The 21194-nt window shown below is 37.5% G+C and overlaps 1 protein-coding gene across 2 annotated transcripts in view; it reads left to right on the forward strand.

The window, feature by feature from the left end:
• PCGF6 (polycomb group ring finger 6) overlaps nucleotides 1-20778 on the forward strand; it is a 39801-nt gene extending 19023 nt beyond the window's left edge. Inside the window, exons 9-10 of one of the 2 annotated variants that reach the window (XM_023546766.2) lie at nucleotides 5030-5112; nucleotides 12278-20778. In XM_023546766.2, coding sequence (XP_023402534.1) covers nucleotides 5030-5074 — 45 coding nt within the window. In that variant the 3' untranslated portion in view covers nucleotides 5075-5112; nucleotides 12278-20778. Of the gene's footprint in view, nucleotides 1-5025; nucleotides 5113-12277 lie in introns of both variants that reach the window. The other variant, XM_003409140.4, reaches the window with a different exon arrangement.
• The last annotated feature ends 416 nt before the right edge of the window (nucleotides 20779-21194 follow it).

Raw genomic sequence — 21194 nt, forward strand, 5'->3', positions numbered from 1 at the left:
AGGTGGAATTGTGAGATTGCCTTTAGCACATTGAAAAAATAGCTGTCAGTAGAATTTCATGCAGTGACTTGTTTTTTGATGTTGTGGACATTGTAAATGTAATTGAATATTGGCACACAGTGATTCTAATCCCCAACTTTAACCACATTTGACTTGTTGGCTGTTCCTCACTGCCACTGATGACTATCAGTTGGAGTCAGAGGAAAGCTGAGAATGTGAGAAGTAATAAAGAGCTTCAAGGGCCAAAAGTTCCAGCTCTTTCGCATTTGATGACAGGAGTTAGAGTAAAAGATTATCATCCACTTCTCTTCAGAGGACACCCTTGCCTTGTTGTTATACTTACTCAGGTATAACCATCAAGCTCAAGATACCTAGAAAGTGAGATGATTTGTCTGTCTAATATAGACCCTATTAGTTTTTTAAGGATTGAGAAAGGTCTCCTATTCCAGATGTATAATATTTCTTGTTGTAAGACAAACCTCAAGCTTTATGTATTGATGAACATAAATTATAAATTACTCATCATTAGAAGTTTTGGGAACCCAGTAAAAATGGCACGTTTATATATTTCCGTCACTGGGTAAAATCTCGTAGAATAATTTTTATCTAAAATACCATTTGCTGTTGATTAATGTTTTAAAACAATGACTGAAATGTTGCTAGTGTTTTTCAATACCAATATGTCTATTGGCACTAAGTATGTAAAAAAAAAAAAAAGTATGTAGTAGATATAAAATTCAATGAAATGTGACTTGTTGGACTTGACATAATGGTTGTTGTATTTCGTGGCAACTGAAAACTTCAAATGACTTAATCTATCACCTTGTAGGCACATACTTCAGGTTATTCTTTGTCTTTTAGTTAGAAATAGATGGCTGTTTAGCGACTCCTGGACAAAGAATTGTGAGTGATCTTTTCCAAACCAAAATCAGACCCACTGCCATTGAGTTGATTCCAACTCATAGCAACCCTATAGGACAGAGTAGAATCGCCGTATAGGGTTTCCAGAGCTGTAAATTTTTAAGGAAGCAGACCGCCACATCTTTCTCCTGCAGAGTAGCTGGTGGGTTCAAACTGCTGACCTTTTAGTCAGCAGCCAAGCATTTAACCAGCGCACCACCAGGGCTCCACTGAGTGATCCCCTGAACAGTCATTTCTAAAAGCAGAAGTCGGAAGACTTGCTCCTGATTGTTTAGAATAACTAAAAAGTACTACCCAAGAGGGTCCTCTCTAGGTTGTAGATTGCTTCCTGTGTGGCTAGATATTGATCAGAGGACTAATAGCCATTACAAGTCTCACATTTGGTGTTTTAAGAGATTTGATTGTCAAAGCTTTAAGTTGATTTTAATGTGTAAAAATGTGGGTTTCTTTCTTCCTCCTATCATAGAATTCAAGGTGTTTAACATTTTGAAAGAAAATGATATAAAATTTATTTCAGCCTTTATTCTGTCAGTTCTTGGCTACTCTAAATATTCCTCCCCAACTCAGGTACTACTTAGCTGATAACATTCATAAATTACCGTTTTCACTAAAATGTTAAAATAATGATACAGAAAGTTATTAAATAAGCAGACCCATTAAATTGTGACTAAAATTATTTAAGCCTTCTAAAGCCAAGAGAGAATAGGAGTTATTTCTAATGTGAACAAGATATTGAGCTAGTTTACTGGTAATCAAAACAAAATTCTTGGTGTCCTCAGTCACTTAAGCCTGCTATGCTGACTTTCTTTAAACCAATTAGCCCCAGGTAGGAAATGTGTGCTTTGTTCATAGCTATGTGACCTTCATATGAGGTTAGTTACTAGCAGGAATGAATCATTACCAGGGTCTTGTGGGGACTATTAAATGATAAACTATCTTTAAAGTTATTTTCGCAGATCAAAATAAAGAAGGAAGACATTTCTGGGGGAAAAAATACAGTTCAGGACTTAATTCAAATTCAGAGATGAATAATTATGTGAATGGATTTCTTCCAGATAGAGACTCCAGTGTGTCTGGATTACTGTGATTGATTTAGTGGTATTTTCAAGTCTTGGATGATGCCTTACTGCATTTTGCATTATAAATAGTTACCCTGGTGTTATTTGTGTTCCTTTGTACATTGTTTGATCTTCAGAGCTTATTTTGTTTTTATGAAATGAGATTTAGAAAATAAACATCACGTTAAGCACTGAAAAGTCTTTATGTAAAAGATACCATGCTCAATTTCATTGTTAATCCTACTATAACAAATTACATCTTAAAAGGTAGAGTTTTTTTTTTATCATTATTTATTTGGTATATGACCTTAACCTACTATTAAATTTGGTTTCTAAATCATTAAAACAAAACACTTGACTATATGAGAGCAATGTATTCCTACCATTCATTTCATTAGTAAGCACTCATTGAGCATCTGTATACTTGGCCATCAGAGTACAAAGATGAGAGAGAAAATTCATGCTGTCGAGGACTCAGAATTTTGTAGGAATGATATACAAGTAAACAACTAAATGACAGTGGGCCATGATGAGTACAAAAATAGAGATAGCACAAGTGTGACTGCTTTAACTCTGGAGGAGTCTAGGAATAGATTTGAAGAATAGATAGGAATTTGCCAGAAGGACAAAGGAAAAAAAGAACTTTCTTGCAAAGGAAAGAGTATGTATTAACAAAGAGGAATCAACCAGTGTGGCTTGTAAAGCACAATTCAGTGAAAAATTCTGTCTTGGAAGCTCTAGGGTGATCTTGCTTTTAAAAAGTTAAGGGTTTTTCCTCCCTTCAGTAAGACTGCCTTCACAGCCTGATTTCTCCTCTGAGATCCAGAAATATTATTGTATTGAGTACTCTGGGTGTGTCTTCTCCGGACCGGAAAGAGAGAGCATAGTAAACCTATGCATGGATTTCTCCAGACTCTGCCTGTATGCCCTTACTATGTTGCTGTAAAAAACCTTAGCCATGATTATGGTGAGTCCTGTGCTTCCTTTGATCATGTGATCGTCTTGGGGAATGCCCAAAATACAGATGTAACTTTCTGTTTGAATGAGGTAATTTAGGAGATATTTAGCAGTCAGGCAGCTTTTAAAAATTGGCGTCTAAAACTGGAAGCAATTTAACTGTCTATCATGGGGAGAATGGATATATATACTATGACATATCCATACAGTGGGACAATTTGCAGCCATTGAAGAGAGAGCTCATTATGTACTCTAAAAGATATGGCATATTAAGTTTGGTTTCTCTTCAGGAATTTGTAGAACAATATATGTAGCATGATCCCATCTTTGTAAAAACAACAACAACAAAAAACCTGCATGTACTTACATTTGGACCATACACATCAAACTGTTAGTCACTGGCTAACCTCTGAGAACTGGGCCTGAAGTGTGGGAGGAATCATCCTTTTTTACTTTTACTTTTAAAGATCTAATATTATACTTTTAAATCATTTTGCAAACAAATATAGCTCTGCCAATTTTAAAACTGGTAAAAGTAAAACAAAAATTGTCACTAATCTGAGATTAGGTGATAATCTGAAATATTCATTATGAGCTAGAACAGGGGTTAGCAAACTATGACCTGTAGATCAAATGTAGCCTACAGCCTGTTTCTATAAATAAAATTTTATTGGAACAGAGCCACACTTTGGCTGCTTTCATGTTACAATGGCAGAGTTGAGTAGATGTGACAGAGATCCCATGGCCCACAAAGCCTAAAATACTTACTATTTGACTCTTAATAGGAAAACGTTACTAACCCCTTAAACAGCACTTAGGCTTTGAAGAAAGGCAGACCACCTGGGGGCAGACCTGAGTTGAGATATGATCTTCGTTATTTATTGCCTTTGTGACCTTAGGAAAGTTTAACGTCTTCACCTCTTACTATCCCTATCTGTCAAATGGGAATTATAATACCTGTCTCACAGGAATATGAGGATTATATGAGATAAAATATGTCAAATATACATATATAGCATATGATACATAGTAGCTGCTCAGTTAAATGCAACTGCTTTTACTGTTCTTTCCCAACTACACTGAGGGCTTTAGAGAGATTAACCTGTTGGCAGTGTGTAGGATTTATTGGCGTAAACAGAATATGAAGGTAGGAAGTCTGGTTAGAAGGTGGTTTTAGTGGTTTGGGCCTAGGGGCAGCAGTTGAAAGGATGATATGGACTAAAATATTATGAAGAAAGAAACAACAGGACTTTATAACTGATTCCATGTGGGGAGAAAGAGGAATCAGAGGTTATATTCTAGTTTAGAAGACGGAGAACTTTCATACCGTCTACTAAATAGGGACATTAGGAGATTGAGCCAGTTAAGTGATATGTTTTAATAAGGTATTGAGGACCTGACCTTATTTTAAGGCAATGGGAGTGGAACACGTAGTGAGAGAGATTCGTATTTCTCTCTTAGCAAGTAAGTATACTGGAATCTTATTACAATATAGTAAGTAATTACACAATAATACCACTGTTTCTAGAGAATTTTATATAAAAATAGATGTATCTTAGCACTTTGACATCTAAAGGGCTAAAAAGACCTTGAAATTATTTCATCCATAAAACAGTTCCCTTGGTGTGAGCTTTAAGGCCATGTTATTCTAGGACTGACTTATGGCATTGTCAGAGAATGAGATAGTCCCTGTATAAGAGAATTTTTTCAAATAACTGTAGCTTTCCTTTTTAAGCATAAATGCCTTTTTTCTTTTTATCATTTTATCATGAAAATTTTTCAAAAATTTCCTTCCTGTGCATTTTTATATTGAGTAATTGAACATGATTTAACTTGTTTTCAGAGATTCAAGGAAATCATTTTTGAACGTCATTTATACTGTGTGCTCTTGTACTACTGTGTCCTCTAATACTCTTTCCACGTTACCTTATTTCTTTTTCATATGTTTTTTGAAACCTCTCTTGATAGTGTTTAATCAGTCTAAAATAAAATAGCGAAGTCTAGTCTGGAATAACTATGTTGATTTTTCATTTTTTTCAAATGGGTTTTTGAAGCAGGGAAGCAATCTGACTTTTGTATTTGCCCATAGGTAGATATCATCTGTGGTGATCACCTGTTGGAGCAGTATCAAACTCTAAGGGAAATCAGACGTGCAATAGGCGATGCAGCAATGCAGGTAGGTCTCCTGCCTTTTGCCTGACAGACAGGTTATGTGATGAAAGGAAAAAGTTCCATGTTATCACTAAAATTCAAATAAATATTCCACAGTCTTCTTAAAATTATCTGGACTATGAATAATAATTATAACTAATATTTATTGAGTGCCTACTATCTGCCAGGCACTGTTTTAATTAATTTGTATGGATTGGTTGCTTAGGGTTGGGGGGTAAATGGCAAGTGACTGCTAATAGGTGTGGGACTTCTTTTTTTAGGTGAGGAAAATGTTCTAAAATTGATTGTGGTGATAGTTGCACAGTTCTGAATATATTAAAAACCATTGAATTTTATACTATAAATGAATGAATTATATCTCAATAAAGCTGGATTGACACAGTGGCTGCAACAATGGGCTCAAACATAACAATTGTCTTGAGGATGGCTAAAGACTGGGCAGTATTTCGTTCTGTTGTATGTAGGGTTGCTGTAAGTCCAAAGGATGCCACAGCATCCAACAACAACAAAGCTGTCATAAAAAACAAAAAATCTAATCCATGGTAGAAAAAGATGAAAACAGTGCTTGCTTTGGTGCTGGGGACAGGGGTTGATTGGGAAGCGGCATGAGGACACTTTGGGGGAACGATGGTAGTATTCTATTTTGATAAGGAGTTTGAGTTAAGCAGATGTATGCATTTGTCAAAACTCATACATTTCATTATATGTCAATTAAAAATACTTTTCTGAAATTTCATACTGATAATTTTTATTCTCTATATTCATCAAGCATAATGTCCTTCTCCAGAGACTGGTCCCTCCTGATAACATGCCCAAAGTATGTGAAATGAGATTTTGCCATCCTCACTTCTAAGGAACATTCTGGTTGTACTTCTTCGAAGACAGATTTGTTCAGTTTTCTGGCAGTCCATGGTATATGCAGTATTTTTCACCAACACAATAATTCCAAGACGTCAATTCTTTGGTCTTCCTTATTCATTTTCCAGCTTTTGCATGCCTATGAGGTGTGATAGAAAATACCATGGTTTGGGTCAGGCACACCTTAGTCCTCAAATAACATGTTTGCTTTTTAACACTTTAAAGAGGTCTTTTGCAGCAGGTTTGCCCAATGCAATGGGCCGTTTGATTTCTTGACTGATGCTTCTGTGGACGTTGACTATGGATTCAAGTAAAATGAAATCCTCAACAACTTTAATTTTTTCTCCGTTTATCATGATGTTGCTTATTGGTCCAGTTGTGAGGATTTTTGTTTTCTTTATATTCAGGTGTAATCCATACTGAAGGCTGTATGTAGTCTTTGATCTTCAGTAAGTGCTTCAAGTTCTCTTCACATTCAGCAAGAAAGGTGTAGGTTGTAATTATCCTTTACTTATAGGCATGCTTGAGTTATTGTAATAACAGTTTCTCACAGTAGCAAAGGTAATTGGCAGTAAAATAATTAAGGTGGATCATTTTTTTAAGGAATATCGTTATTTTAAGTGTGATTTAAAAAGAAGGGAGAGGAATTAGTCATCTTTCTGTTTCTTTGTGAAATTAAACTGGCTTTACCATTGAAGTGTGAAATATTTTTGCAGTACAGTCAGCCTTGCAATAGAATGAGATGATGTTAGGACTTAGAGAAAAGAGTCTTCAGACTGTTTGGGTTCAAAAGTAAAAAGAAAAACAAAAACCTACTGATCAGCCTGCCAGGTTAATTGAGGAACAACACATTCATAATGTGCAATTGCTTAGAGCTAGGAGAAAGAAAATAATAACATTTCATGAGCTCTTACTGGTACCACATACTATATTCCAAGTGCAGAAGAATCTATATTATCTTGTGTAAGCCTTATAGCAACCTTAAAAGATGAAAACAATTATCCTCATTTCTTTTATAAAATTTTTATTTTGAAACAATTTAAGACTTACAGAAAAGTTATAGAAATAGTAGAGTTCCTGTATAGATGTCTCCCAGCATGTCCTAATATTAAAAACTTGCATAACCATAGTACAGTCATAAAAACTAAGAAATTAATATTGCTACAATACAGTTAATTGAACTACAGGCCTTATTTGGATTTCACCAGTTTTCCCAGTAATGTCTCTTCTCTTCCAGTATCCAAATCAAGGATTCCACATTGCATTTAGTTGCATGTCTTTTTATTCTCCTCCAATATTTGACAGTTCCTGAATCCCTTCCTTGTCTTTTATGACCTTGATACTTTTGAAGACTACTGGTCAGTTATTTTATATAATGTTCCATAATTTGGGTTTGTCAGATGTTTCCTCACAATTAGATTGAATTTATACTTTTTTTTTTTTGGCAAGAATGCCACAAAAATGATGTGCCCTCTTTGCATCATATCAGGACATACATAATGTTGATATATCTTAGCACTGCTGTTTTTTTTTTTTTCCCTTTGTGTTTAAGGTAATTAATAAATATTTTGAGACTGTGTTGTTGTTAGGTGTCATCAAGTCAGTTCCAACTCATAGTGACCCTATGTACAAAAGAACGAAACACTGCCTGGTCCTGCAGCATCGTCACAATCATAGTTATGCTTGAGCCCATCACTGCAACCACTATATCAGTCCATCTCGTTGAGGGTCTTCCCCTCTCACTGACCCTCTACTTTACCAAGCATTATGTCCTTCTCCAGGGACTTATCCCTCCTGATAACATGTCTAAAGTATGTGAGATGAAGTCTCATCATCCTCTCTCTTAATAAGCATTCTGGCTGTACTTCCTCCAAGAAAGATTTGTTGATTCTTCTAACAGCCCATGGTATATTCAACATTCTTTGCCAACGTCATAATTCAAAGGCATCAATTCTGTAATATTTCTTTTGCATGCATTTGAGACAATTGAAATACCATGGCTTAGGTCAAGTGTACCTCACAGTGACATCTTTGCTTTTTAACACTATACAACAGCAGGTTTTCCCAATGCAATACACCCTTTGATTTCTTGACTCCTGCTTCCATGGGCATTGATCGTGGATCCAAGTAAAGTGAAATAGTTGACAACTTCAATCTTCTCTCTGTTTATAATGATGTTGCTTTTTGGCCCAGTTGTGAGGACTTTTGTTTCTTTATGTTGAGGCCTAATCCATACTGAAGGCTATAGTATTTGATCTTCATCAGTAAATGCTTCAAGTCCTCTTTGCTTTCAGGAAGCAAGATTGTATCATCTGCATATCACAGGTTGTGAATGAGTCTTCCTCCAATCCTGATGCCCTGTTCTTCTTCACATAATCCAGTTTCTCAGACTATTTGCTCAGCATACAGATTGAATAAGTATGGTCAGAGGATACAATCCTGACACACACTTTCTTGATTTTAAACCATGCAGTATCTGCTTGTTCTGTTCGAATGACTGCCTCTTGTTCATGCAGGTTCTGCATGAGCACAATTAAGTATTCTGAAATTCCCATTTTCACAATATTATCTGTAATTTGTTACGATCCACACAGTTGAATGCCTCTGCATAGTCAATAAAATACAGGTAAACATCTTTCTGGTATTCTCTGCTTTCAGCCAAAATCCGTCTGACATCAGCAGTGATGTCCGTTGTTCCACATTCTCTTCTGAATCCAGCTTGAATTTCTGCCAGTTCCCTGTTGGTGTATTGCTGAATTATCTTCATCAAAATTTTGCTTGCATATGGTATTGGTGATAAAAAACCCAAAACCAAACCCATTGTCATTGAGTCAATTCCAACCGTATAGAACAGTGTAGGACTGTCCTATAGAGTTTCCAAGGAGTGCGTGGTGGATTCAAACTGCCGACCTTTTGGTTAGCAGCCGCAGCACTTAACCACTATGCTGCCTTAATTTCCGTATTAATGATATTGGTCAATAATTTCCACATTCTATTCAATCACGTTTCTTTGGAATGGGCACAAATATGAATCTCTTCCAGTCAGTTGGCCAGGTAGCTGCTTCCAAATTTCTTCACATAAACAAGTGAGCACCTCCAGTGCTGCATGTTTGATGAAACCTCTCAGTATTGATAGTCCATCAATTCCTGGAACCTTGTTTTTCGCCTTCAGGGCACCTTGGACTTCTTCCTTCATACCATTGGTTCTTGATCGTATGCTACCTCTTGAAATGGTTGAACATCGACCAATTCTTTTTGATACAGTGATTCTGTGTATTCCTTGTATCTTTTGATGGTTCCTGTGTTGTTTAATACTTTCATCATAAAATCCTTCAGTATTGCAACTTAAGGCTTGAATTTTTTCTTTAGTTCTTTCAGCTTGAGAAAGGCCGAGTGTGTTCTTCCCTTTTGGGTTTCTAACTCCAGGTCTTTGCACATTTCATTATAATACTTTGTCTTCTCCAGCCACCCTTTGAAATTTTCTGTTTAGCTCTTTTACTTCATCATTTCTTCCATTCACTTTAGCTGCTTTACGTCTCTTTCTGGTGTTTTCAGTGACCTTTTCCTTTCTTTATGTAGGATGTTCTTGATGTCATCCTACAACTCGTCTGATTTTCAGTCATTAGTGTTCAACAAGTTAAATATATTCTTGAGATTGTCTCTAAATTCAGGTGGGATATACTCAAGGTCATACTTGGACTCTTACGGATTTGTGTTAAGTTTCTTCGGCTTCAACTTGGACTTGCATATGAGCAATTGGGATTATATTTCTCCTTAAAACTTTACCCTCTAGTTTTTAACAGTCGTTGGTGGATATTATTATCTGCTTTTTTTACAGATGGGGAAACAAAGGCCTATTAAATAACTTGCCCAAGGTCATTTGGCTGGTTAGCAGTAGAATTGGGATTCACCTGTTGAAAAAATAAAACTTAAAGCCTAGGCTTGTAACAAACAGGAGGTTGGTTGATACTTTTTCAGGTGATTATTTAACCATTCTATTTCATGTTTTTAAAAATATAGCACCTTGCCAATAGTCTACATTTTAGTAACAACAACAACAAATTCAAAAGAATCTTTATAAAATATAAAAGCAAAATTGTTCCTTAGCCAAGTAAAATATATTTAGAGGTATAAACAAAACATTTCCTGGAAACTCTTATAAGGTCAAACTTGAGAAATCTTAGAAAATGTTGGTTGTATCTTTTTTTTTAATTAAGCTTGATTAGAAATGTAAGAAACTAGGACTAAAATCCCAAAGTCACTGGGATGGGTAGAAAATATAACCTCAATTCAAGAAATATTTTCGGAGTACTACTCTAGACAAATTCAGAAATGATCAAGTCCTGGAACTCAAATAGCCTATAATACAAACAAAGACCTTATTGATAAACTGAGTTTCATGGAACGTCCCAAAATCTTACTAGATGAATAATTGTCTATGAGTCAGAATTGACTTGACAGCAACAAGTTTGGTTTTTATTTTTAAAGAGAAAGGGATGTAGTAAGGGAGAGAATGGTAGGAGCAAAGATCTGAGCAGACATAGGCCATGATAAGAAGTTTGGATTTTAATAAAGGTGGGAAACTATTGGACTGAAGTGACATGATCTGACTCACTTCAGTTAGATAGTTAAAATTAAGAACACCACGAACAGTAGAGAGGAGAAAATATATATATATATATATATATAGACACACACATAAAAAGGCTTTTTTTTTTTAATTTATATATTCATTTATATATATTATATAAAATAAATATAGACATCTGGATATAAATTGGTATTATAGGTAATCATCTCATTTCATTAAGTGTGATTGTATATGCAATGAAGTGGTTTTGAGATATTGAAACAGCTTGTAAGCTATACTTTCAGTTTAATATCTCTGCCTATCAATATACTATTCTGGAAATTGTTTTCCATTTCTGAAACATGTACATGCAAAAAATTAACATTGTTTAAAATGTAACTTGGATGCTTATAAAACTGTTAATGGAATCTATTTGTGTATTAATAAAAATTCATTTACTTTGATTACTCCAGTTGATCTAGAACAGATCTGATGGTCCATGGGCCAAACGTGGTATGGGATTGTGCTTTACTTGGTTTATTCTGTGTTTCAAATATTTAAAAATTTAAATTCCTTTAGATAGACATCTGCTTTCCGGTTTACCACTAGCTGCCAACAGTCCATATTGGCACACACACCTAGCTCATGTATTCATTTTACTTTCTTGGCACCTGTAAGCATTTGAATTTGTGAACTGTTTTCTAGAATTCTGGCAAGTTTTCACTGGAGTTGCCAGGAACAGAAGCCAGATTATAGTGAGTTGAGTAGTGAGTGAGAAATGAGGAAGTAGAACCATGGAAAAGCTTAACAAAGAAGGAAAGGAGTAACAGCTAGAGCAGGATTGGAAGTGCCCGACTCCCTTCCTGTGTTGCCTAAGGCAAGACCATTGCTCACGGCATACTTTCTCAATGAGCCCCCTTTGTTATCTTGTTTTCCAGTCCATATTAGATTAGAAACCATACTTTACAAAAGAGGATTGTTTGCTAGATGCAACCATGGTAAGAGCACAGAGAACTAGTTAAGGCCTGATATCAAGAGAGGAGACAGAAACTCACAAAAAGCAGATTAAAGGATTGAGGAACACAGCATCTGACTGTCATTTAGTATAGGATTTAGTTGTCCCACAACCCCTGAGGATATCACTGTGTTACAATACAGAACAGTTGCTGTTCATAATGATGACCCCAAGTCATCAAGGAAAGGTTAAGTTGTACTGAATGATCTTTAAAGAGAAAAGAAAAGATATGATATATTTTAGACTTCTATAAAATAGGTAAGAGTTTCTAAGTTTCAGTAGTGAGCTACATTTACACGGAAATGAACATTTCATTTCTTAACAGATCCATGATACTTTCTGAAAATTGAGTCTTCTTTAGGAGATTCCAATGCCTTGGTAGTCTATTAAGTAGCCTGTGGAGAAGGGAAGGTGTATCTTTTTCAGTTCTTTCTGAAGAACTGTTTAATCGTGAATAACCCTGGCTAACAAAAAAAAAAAAAAATTTTTTTTTTTTTTTAACTATGGTAGTTTCAGAATTGGCTCCTGAGAATCATTAAAAAGATAGGTTGACAGGGAAAGTGTTTGGTGATGAGGTGAGTAAATAAGTATATTTATCTCATATCGTTTATTCTCTTTAAATAAAATTTCACTTCAGTGTTAGGTTCTGAAAAAATAAACAAGCTTCAACTTGATCGTTTACATAACTGGTTTTCAAGTAACTGCAAAGTACTTTTTTTTTTTCAGGATGGTCTGCTTGTCCTTCATTATGGCCTTGTGGTTTCTCCTCTGAAAATAACTTGAAGAATCTAGAAGTATTATGAGGGAAACAAAGTGAGGAGGCTTCTGCAGGACTGCATCTCACCAAAGATTTCTACGAAACATGTAATTGCTACCACTTTGTGCTGTTTGAGTTACAATTTATCTATTTTCAGCACTAAGAACCATAGCGTTTATAAGTACAACTTAGAATGATGGAATGCACTATTTTACTAGAGACTCTATATAAAAACCATCCATAGCTCAGGGGGAATATTCCAAAACATTGAATTTTAAAATTCCTTTTGATTTAAGATACTCTGACAGTAATTTTGCCTCCTTATTTCTGAGGCAAATCAGTTACCATGTTCTTCTTTGAGCCATATCCCTTTCAAGTTGATGGTTGGGATTCTGCTCTCAGGGGTGGCATCAGTTGGTCACTCATCCTTTTGGAAAAGAAGTACGCTTTTGAACTAAAGATACAAAACCAGTCTTTGTTAATTACAGGGTGTGTTCTCAGACAAAGACCAAAACTATTGGCCACTTTTGCATGTTGCCATCATATTTCCAACTTGTATTTTTTTTTTTTTTTTTTGTAGCAATACTACTAAAGGGATATTACTCAATTCTAAAATGAATGAATTAGCAACTTTTTGTGTGACGAGACTGTCTTCTTTAGGGTTATGGCCCGTACCATAAGCCTTCATTCAATGTAATGAGGCTTCTTGAATCTTTTCTACAGCAAGGGGACTCTTTGGTATGACATGTTAGTTTGGTTACCGTTTATTTCATTGGAGTGCATACTGTGGTGGTTCATCCTCTATAATGGCACGGCTTCCGAAAGCAATAGAAAATTTACGTGAATTCGAGAAATTTACAGAATATGTGCTCATTCTTTGTTTCCTCATGAAGTCAGTTTAATGTTCATTTTCCCATTACTTTTTTCAATCATTTATAGGATAAAGGTGCTTGTGAGACCACTCACTTGCATGCAGACTTCAGTTTTAAACATTATTTTGCCTAAAATAATTGTGATGCTTTTTAAAAGAAATATTTGTAGACTGTTTCACAGCAAATTTCCAAGCCTATATAGATAGAAATGATTATGAAATTCGGCAAGGATTGGCAGTTGTTTTATAAAGAATTAGTTAATTGTGTATAAATCTCTTCTAACATATAAATAAAAATTTATTTTAACCTATTTTGAAATGTTAGTGTTTACTATGGACTTTTTAAAATAACTAAAGCCCTTTAAAAGACAGGGTGTCTGAATCAAAGTTAAACTTTACCATCAAATAGATATTTAATAATTATCTTTACCTTCATTGATTGTACTGGATGCTGACAATGGACAGAATTGCAGCTATGGAGTTCATTGCCTCTTAAATGTTTCTTGCACAAATTACATAATATTATTTATTTTTACCCAAAGCAATCTACAGATACAATGCTATCCTGATCCAAATACCAACAGCATTCTTTAACGAGATGAAAAAACTAATCATCAACTTTATATGGAAGGGAAAGAGGCCCCAGATAAGTAAAGCATTATTGAAAAAGAAGAACAAACTAAGAGGCCTAGCACTACCTGACCTTAGAGCCTACTACACGATAATGGTACTCAAAACAGCCTGGTACTGGAACAACAGACACACTGACCAATGGAACAGAATCGAGAACCCGGATGTAAATCCATCTACTTATGGCCACCTGATCTTGGGAAAAGGCCCCAAATCTATTAAATGGCGATAAGACAGTCCTTTTAACAAATGATGCTGCCAAAACTCTGTCAATCTGTAAAAAAATGGAACAGGACCCATACCTTACACCATATACAAAAACTGATTCAAAATGGAAAAAAGACCTAAACGTAAAACCAAAAACTATAAAGATCATGGAAGAAAAAACAGAGTCAACACTAGGGGTCCTAATATACAGCATAAACAACATACAAACAATAATTAACAATACATGAACACCAGAAGATAAGCTAGATAAATGGGATCTCCTAAAAATTAAACACTGATGCTCATCAAAGCACTTCACCAAAAGAGTAAAAAGAAAACCTACGGACTAGGAAAAAAATTTTGGCTATGACATATCCGACGAAGGTCAAATCTCAAATCTATAGGAAACCCAAATACCTCTACAGCAAAAAATAAATAATCCAATTAAAAAATTGGCAAAGAATATGAATAGACACTTCACCAAAGAAGACATTCAGGTACCTAACAGACACACGAGGAAATGCTCTCGATCGCTAGCCATTAAAAACAAAAAAAGTTGCTGTCAAGTCAATTTTGACTCAGAGTGACCCTATAGGACAGAGTAGAACTGCCCCATAGGGTTTCCAAGGAGCGCCTGGTAGATTCGAACTGCCAACCGTTTAGTTAGCAGCTGTGGCTCTTAACCACTATGCCACCAGGGCTTCTGACTAGCCATTAAAAACCAAACCAAACCCAGTGCCATCAAGTTGATTCTGACTCATAGCGACCCTATAGGACAGAGTAGAACTGCCCCATAGAATTTCCAAGGAGCGCCTGGCAGATTCGAACTGTCGACCCTTTGGTTAGCAGCCGTAGCACTTAACCAGTATACCACCAGGTTTCTGACTAGCCATTAGGGAAATGCAAATCAAAACTACAATGAGATACCACCTCACCCTGACAGTACTGGCATGAGTCAAAAAAACAGAAAATAAATGTTGGAGAGGTTGTGGGGAGAGTGGAATTCATATACACTGCTGGTGGGATTGCAAAATGGTACAACCAGTTTGGAAGACAGTATGGTAGGGCACTTCCTTAAAAAGCTAGAAATAGAATTACTATATGATTTAGCAGTCCCACTTCTAGGAATATATCCTAGAGAAATAAGAGCTGACACATGAATAGACTTGCACACCCATGTTCATTGTATCATTCACAATAGTAAAAAGATGGAAACAACTCAAGTGCCCATCAACAGGAATGGATAAGCAAACTATGGTACATGCACACAATGGAATACTTCACAATGTTAAAAAGCAATGATGAACCTGTGAAACATCTCAACATGGATGAATCTGGAGGGCATTATGCTGAGTGAAATAAGTCAATCACAAAAGGACAAATACTGTATGAGACCACTATTATAAAAACTCATGAAAAGGTTTACACACAGAAAGAAGCAATCTTTGAAGGTTATGAGGGAGGGGAGGAGTAGGGAGGAAACAGCACTAGATAGTAAATAAATGGTAACTGGTGAAGGGTAAGATAGTACACGATACCGGGAAAGTCAGCACAGTTTGACCAGGACAAAGCCATAGAAGCTCCACAGGCACATCCAAATGCCCTGAGAGACTGAGCTACTGGGCTGAGGGCTGGGGACCATGGTCCTGGGGAACATGCAGCTCAACTGGCATAGCATAGTCAATAAAGAAAATGTTCTACATCTGACTGTGGCAAGGAGCGACTGGGGTCTTAAAACCCTGTGAGTGGCCATCTAAGATACATCTACTGGTCTCATCCTGGCTGGAGCAAAGGAGAATGAAGAAGACCAAAGACACAAGGGAAAGATTAGTCCAAAGGACTAATGGACCACAACTACCACAACCTCCACCAGACTGAGCCCAGAACAACTAGATGGTGCCTGGTTACCACCACCGACTGCTCTGGCAGGGATCACAGAAGAGGATCCCAGACAGAGCAGAAGAAAAATGTGGAACAAAATTCAAATTCACATATAGAAAAAAAGGACCAGGATTGCTGGTTTGACAGACATTGGAGAAGCCCCAAGATTATGGCCCTGGACACCCTTCTAACTCAGTACTGAAGCCACTCCTGAGATTCACTCGCCAGCCAAAGATTAGACAGGTCTACAGGGCCAAGAGTAACACACATGAGGACCATGCTTTATAGTTCAATCATGTATACAAGGCTAATGGGCACACCAGCCCAAAAGCAAAGACAAGAAGGCAGGAAGGGGCAGGAAACTGAATGAATGGAAAGAGAGAATGAAAAGGGGAGAGTACTGACACATTGTGAGGTTGGCAACCAATGTCAGAAAACGATTTGCATATTAACTTTAATGAGAAGCTAATTTGCAGTGTAAACTTTTACCTAACTTACAATTAAAAAAGAAAATACCGTGAAAAATATATATTATTTATTTTTATTCCATGGTAACATATTTGTGTCAGGGGTCCCTAAAGACCACCCTCATGTTCAGTGATTCACTAGAAGGACTCACAGGACCCAGAAAAGCTCTTTTATTCATCGTTACAGTTTATTATAGCAAAAAGATACGTGCATAGGCTGGAATCCAGGAGAAACCATGCAAAAACTTCTAGTTGTCCTCTCCCAGTGGAGTATATGGACAGCGCTTAATTTTCCCAGCAACAATGTACAAAATGTATAAAGTGTTGCCAACCAGGGAAGCTCACCCAAGCCTTGGTGTCCAGAGATTTTATTGGGAGTCAGTCTCGTAGACATGCAGTACCTGTGTGACTGAACTCAGCTACTCAAACCTCAGCTCCCCACGCTGATACAGTATGGCCCAGTATCCTAAGTATACAAAAGCAAACATTCATCATAAATCACATTGTTGTCATAAACTGTTTATGGCCTCAGCTATACAAATACGCTCTTATTTGGAAGGATATTCTAACAGCTCAGGGGTTATATCCCAGAAGCCAGTCAGGGGCTAGTCTTGAAGACCTTTGGAATATGCAGGGTTTGGACAACTCAGGCTTGCTGAATTAATGCTGTACAGGTACTACACAATACCCCATGTCAAAAATCCAGTATTTAGATACTGAGGTATAACTCACACTTCATAAATAGCTAGATCTTCAGTAGCTACTTTAAAAAAACTTAGAATGTCCTATTTCTAATAGGAAGGTTGACTGGGACAAAGAGAAGAGATGCTAGCTTTTAAAGATTATTATTTTTAGTTCCTAGATGTAGTGCTTTTCAAATATCAAAGATTTTACCACCAGTTTTAATGAAAAGAGTATCCCCACTGAGGCTCATCTGCAGACTTCAAGTAAACTTTCACCTTCCCCCACCCAAAAAACCCAGCGCCATTGAGTCGATTCCGACTCATAGCAACCCTATAGGAAAGAGTAGAACTGCCCCATAGAGTTTCCAAGGAGCGCCTGGCAGATTTGAACTGCCGACTCTGGTTAGCAGCTGTAGCACTTAACCACTGTGCCACCAGGGTTTCCCCTTCTCTCTATATTCCTCACATAACTATCCCCATTCATAAATTATTGTAACATGTGAAAATACTTATTTTTAAAGTAGAATATAAAATGTAATTATTTAATAAACACTCCTGCAAATAAACCAAAGCAGTCTTTGTTTCTTAAACAGTTTACAAGGTAGACAGGTCTCTTAAGAATCTAATAAAAGGCAGATACTGGTAAATACTGTGAGAGCCGCAAAGAGCTCTACACTTTTCCTTTTCCTCTTTACTGAACTTGACCCCCAAGAATCCCAAAGAACTAAGTAGATACCTGGTTGTATCTACCTGGCCTGTTCTTACTACTAGGCAGTAAACTAAATAATGAGGGATTCTGATTGATTGGTTTATAAATCTGCAGCCATTCTCAAAAACCAGTGTTATATCTTGGGACTACATCAATAGAAATACAGTTTTGCATCAAGGGAGTTAATAGTTCTACAGTGCATTTAAGGAGCCCTGGTGGCACAGTGGTGAAGTGCTCAACTGCTAACTGATAAGTTAGTGGTTAGAGCCTACCAGTCACTCTGCTGTCATAAAGATTACAGCTTTGGAAATCCTATGGGACAGTTCTACTCTGTCCTATAGGGTCACTATGAGTCAGAATCCACTCAAGGGGGACAGGTTTGGGTTTTGGTCCAGTGCATTTTGTGTCTAGTTCTGGGTAGCATACTTCAAAGGCCTGACAGATGGGAAGGTTTCTAGTAGTGGGCATTAAGATGGGGGACATTTAGAAGGAGAAGCCTAGACACCAAAAAACAAAAGCAGGGGTTGAGCAACTACAGATGGTTAACTAGGAGAGGAGAAAACTTAGGTGGGGTTGGGGAGGGAATACGTCATAACTGTCTTCAAATAATAAGTGTCAAAGACTTACAAAAGGGGAAAATCGTTAGCAAGAACAAACAAATGCCCTGTTTGATTTTGGTTTTGTCATTCGTGTTTCCGCACTTAACCTGCTCCCTCAGTAAACAAGCACAGGGCCTGGGTAGAGTTTAGCTTTGTTGCTACTAGCAGCAGTGTGATGGTTAAGGTTATGCATCAACTTGGCAGGGCCATGATTCTCAGTGGTTTGGTAATTATGATGTAGTTTGCCGGTTAGGTAATGATGTAATCACCTCCATCATGAGACCTGATACAATGTAATCATCTCCATTATGAGATCCGCTGTGAGCAGACAATCAGTTGAAACGGAGTTTCTTTGCTGGTGTGGCCTACATCCAATATATATGGACTTTCTGGCAAAGTTTGCTGGCTTTTGCTCTGCTCTGGATTCTGTGTTTGATTTGTCATCACCTGACCTCCAGCTCTTGGAATTGAGCTAGCAGCCTGCCGTCTTAACCTACCAATCTTGGATTCCTCAGGTCCTTCAGCTACATGAGTCAGTAGAAGCCTCCAGCCTGATGCCTGACCCACGGACTTGGGACTTTCCAGCCTCTACAACTTAAGCCATTTTCTCTCTCTCTCTCTGTGTATGTGTGTGTGTTATACACTTCACTGGTTTTGTTCTTTAGAGAATCCAGCCTAAGACATTTGGTACTGAGAGTGGTTCTAGAGAAACAAAATTGTAAGGGTGAGTTTTCTAAATTGGTGCTCAAGTCTGGTTAGTTTTAAAGATGTTGATGAATCTGGTTACAGCAGTGAATCCATGGTGTGAGGTGGCAATAGAAATACACAAAATATCACCACCAGTAAATCAAGTATTGGTGAGAGGTGAGGCTCTGGATGATCACATGTTTGATACTTTTCTATAATTTTGTCAGAATGAGAAGTATAAGGAAGCTGGTTGGTTGGTCCTACTTTCACTAGACAAAGTGGTGAAAGAAAGAGATGAACTCAGGGCTTCAGAATCAAAGCTCAAGTGCCAAATAAACAACCTCTAAGTTGCTACTTGTGCCCTGAAAGAAAGGCTTATTTCTCGTAGAAACATAGCTGACATGGCCAAAAAGCTAACCCAGAGTCTTATTGTAAGAGTGGCTGAATTACATTATCAGTTGAATTTTCGACCTCGAATGGTGTCTGAAGTTACAGTGTGGGCATTGATTGGGAAGAAATGGGATCCTGAAACGGAGATGGGGACATATGGGCAGATAATCAGGAAGCTAGGGACACTGAGCCCCTAAATTCCATTGAATCGCTCCTGCCAACAAAACCATTAGCCCTTCCATCCCCAACTGATGAGACTGACCCAGCTGTGTCTGAAGAGCCTTTGTCTGAGATATCACCTGGGGCAGAATCTGAGTCATTGCCTGGGGCATCGCCTGAGTCAGATGCCCTACAAGACATTGCTGAATGTTCTCAAAATACACCCCCACCATCCATTTTTGCTTCTAGAGCTATAACTAGACTTAAGTCTCAGTGAGCCCCAAAAGGTGAAATACAAAGTGTGACCCAGGAGGAGGTACACTACACTCCAAAAGAACTGCTTGAGTTTTCTAATATGTACAAACAGAAACCAAGGGAATATGTATGGGAATGGCTATTAATGGTGTGGCAGAATGATGCAAGGAACATAAAATTAGATCAGTCTGAGTTTATTGATATGGACCCACTAAGCACAGATTCTTCATTCAGTGTTTCAGCTTGAGAGGTTAGGAAAGGATCTAGTAGTTTATTTGGTTGGTTTGCTGAAGCACAGATTATGGAGTGGCCTACACTAAATCAAATTGAAGTACCAGACCTGCCTTGGTATACTGCAGAAGAAGGCATCCACAGTCTTAGGGAAATTGACATGTTAAAGTGGATTTATCAGGTTAGAACCACACAGGGAGTGTCCAGATGATTCAACTTTTACCACAATGATATGGAACAAATTCATGAAGGCTTCCAGCATCCTTGAAGACTGCTATGATTGCTATTTTATGGAAGTCAAATTTGACAGTGGAAGTTGCCCTAACTGAATTAAGACACCTAACTACAATGGGGCTGATTGGACCATATGGTGGTAGGTCACTCAATCAACAAAGACAAGGTGGGTGTGGTTACCATAATGGACAGCGGAGTCCAAGCAGTAATCAGAATAGTCTGACTTGTATGGACTTAGGACGTGGGCAACTTAGTCATGGTGTCACTAGGAGTGAAGTAGATGGGAAATCTAAATATCTAGTTGATCTGTACAAGCAGAAGAATTCTAGGTCAAGTGAACAGCAGTCTAGTGCAAATCACCAGAATAGAGAGTCATGGCCCCTCAATCAATTCCCAGATTTGAGTGAGCTTACAGACCCACAACCCCTTGAATGAAGGGGAGGCTGGATCCCCTTAAGGAAGGACCACACTTCACTGCTAAAAATTTATACTGTTAATCTTTCTCCCAACCTTCCCCAGAGGAATCTATGGCCTTTTACTGGAGTGACTGTTCACTGGGGGAAAGAAAATAATCAGACTTTTCAGGGATTACTGGATATGGGCTCTGAAATGACAATCCCAAGAGAAACAAAACATCACTGTGGCCCACCAGTCAGAGTGCGGGTGTATGGAGGTCAGGTTATTAATGGAGCCTTAGCTCAGGTTCATCTCACAGTGGGTCCAGTGGGCCCCCAAACCCATTCTGTGGCAATTTCCACAGTTCCAGAATGTATAATTGGAATAGATATACTCAGCAACTGGCAGAACCTTCACACTGGATCCCTGACAAGTGGAGTAAAGGCTGTTATGGTGGAAAAAGCCAAGCGGAAGCCATTAGAACTGC

Source organism: Loxodonta africana, chromosome 16 (assembly GCF_030014295.1).
Source record: "Loxodonta africana isolate mLoxAfr1 chromosome 16, mLoxAfr1.hap2, whole genome shotgun sequence".
Classification (NCBI taxonomy): Eukaryota; Metazoa; Chordata; class Mammalia; order Proboscidea; family Elephantidae; genus Loxodonta; species Loxodonta africana.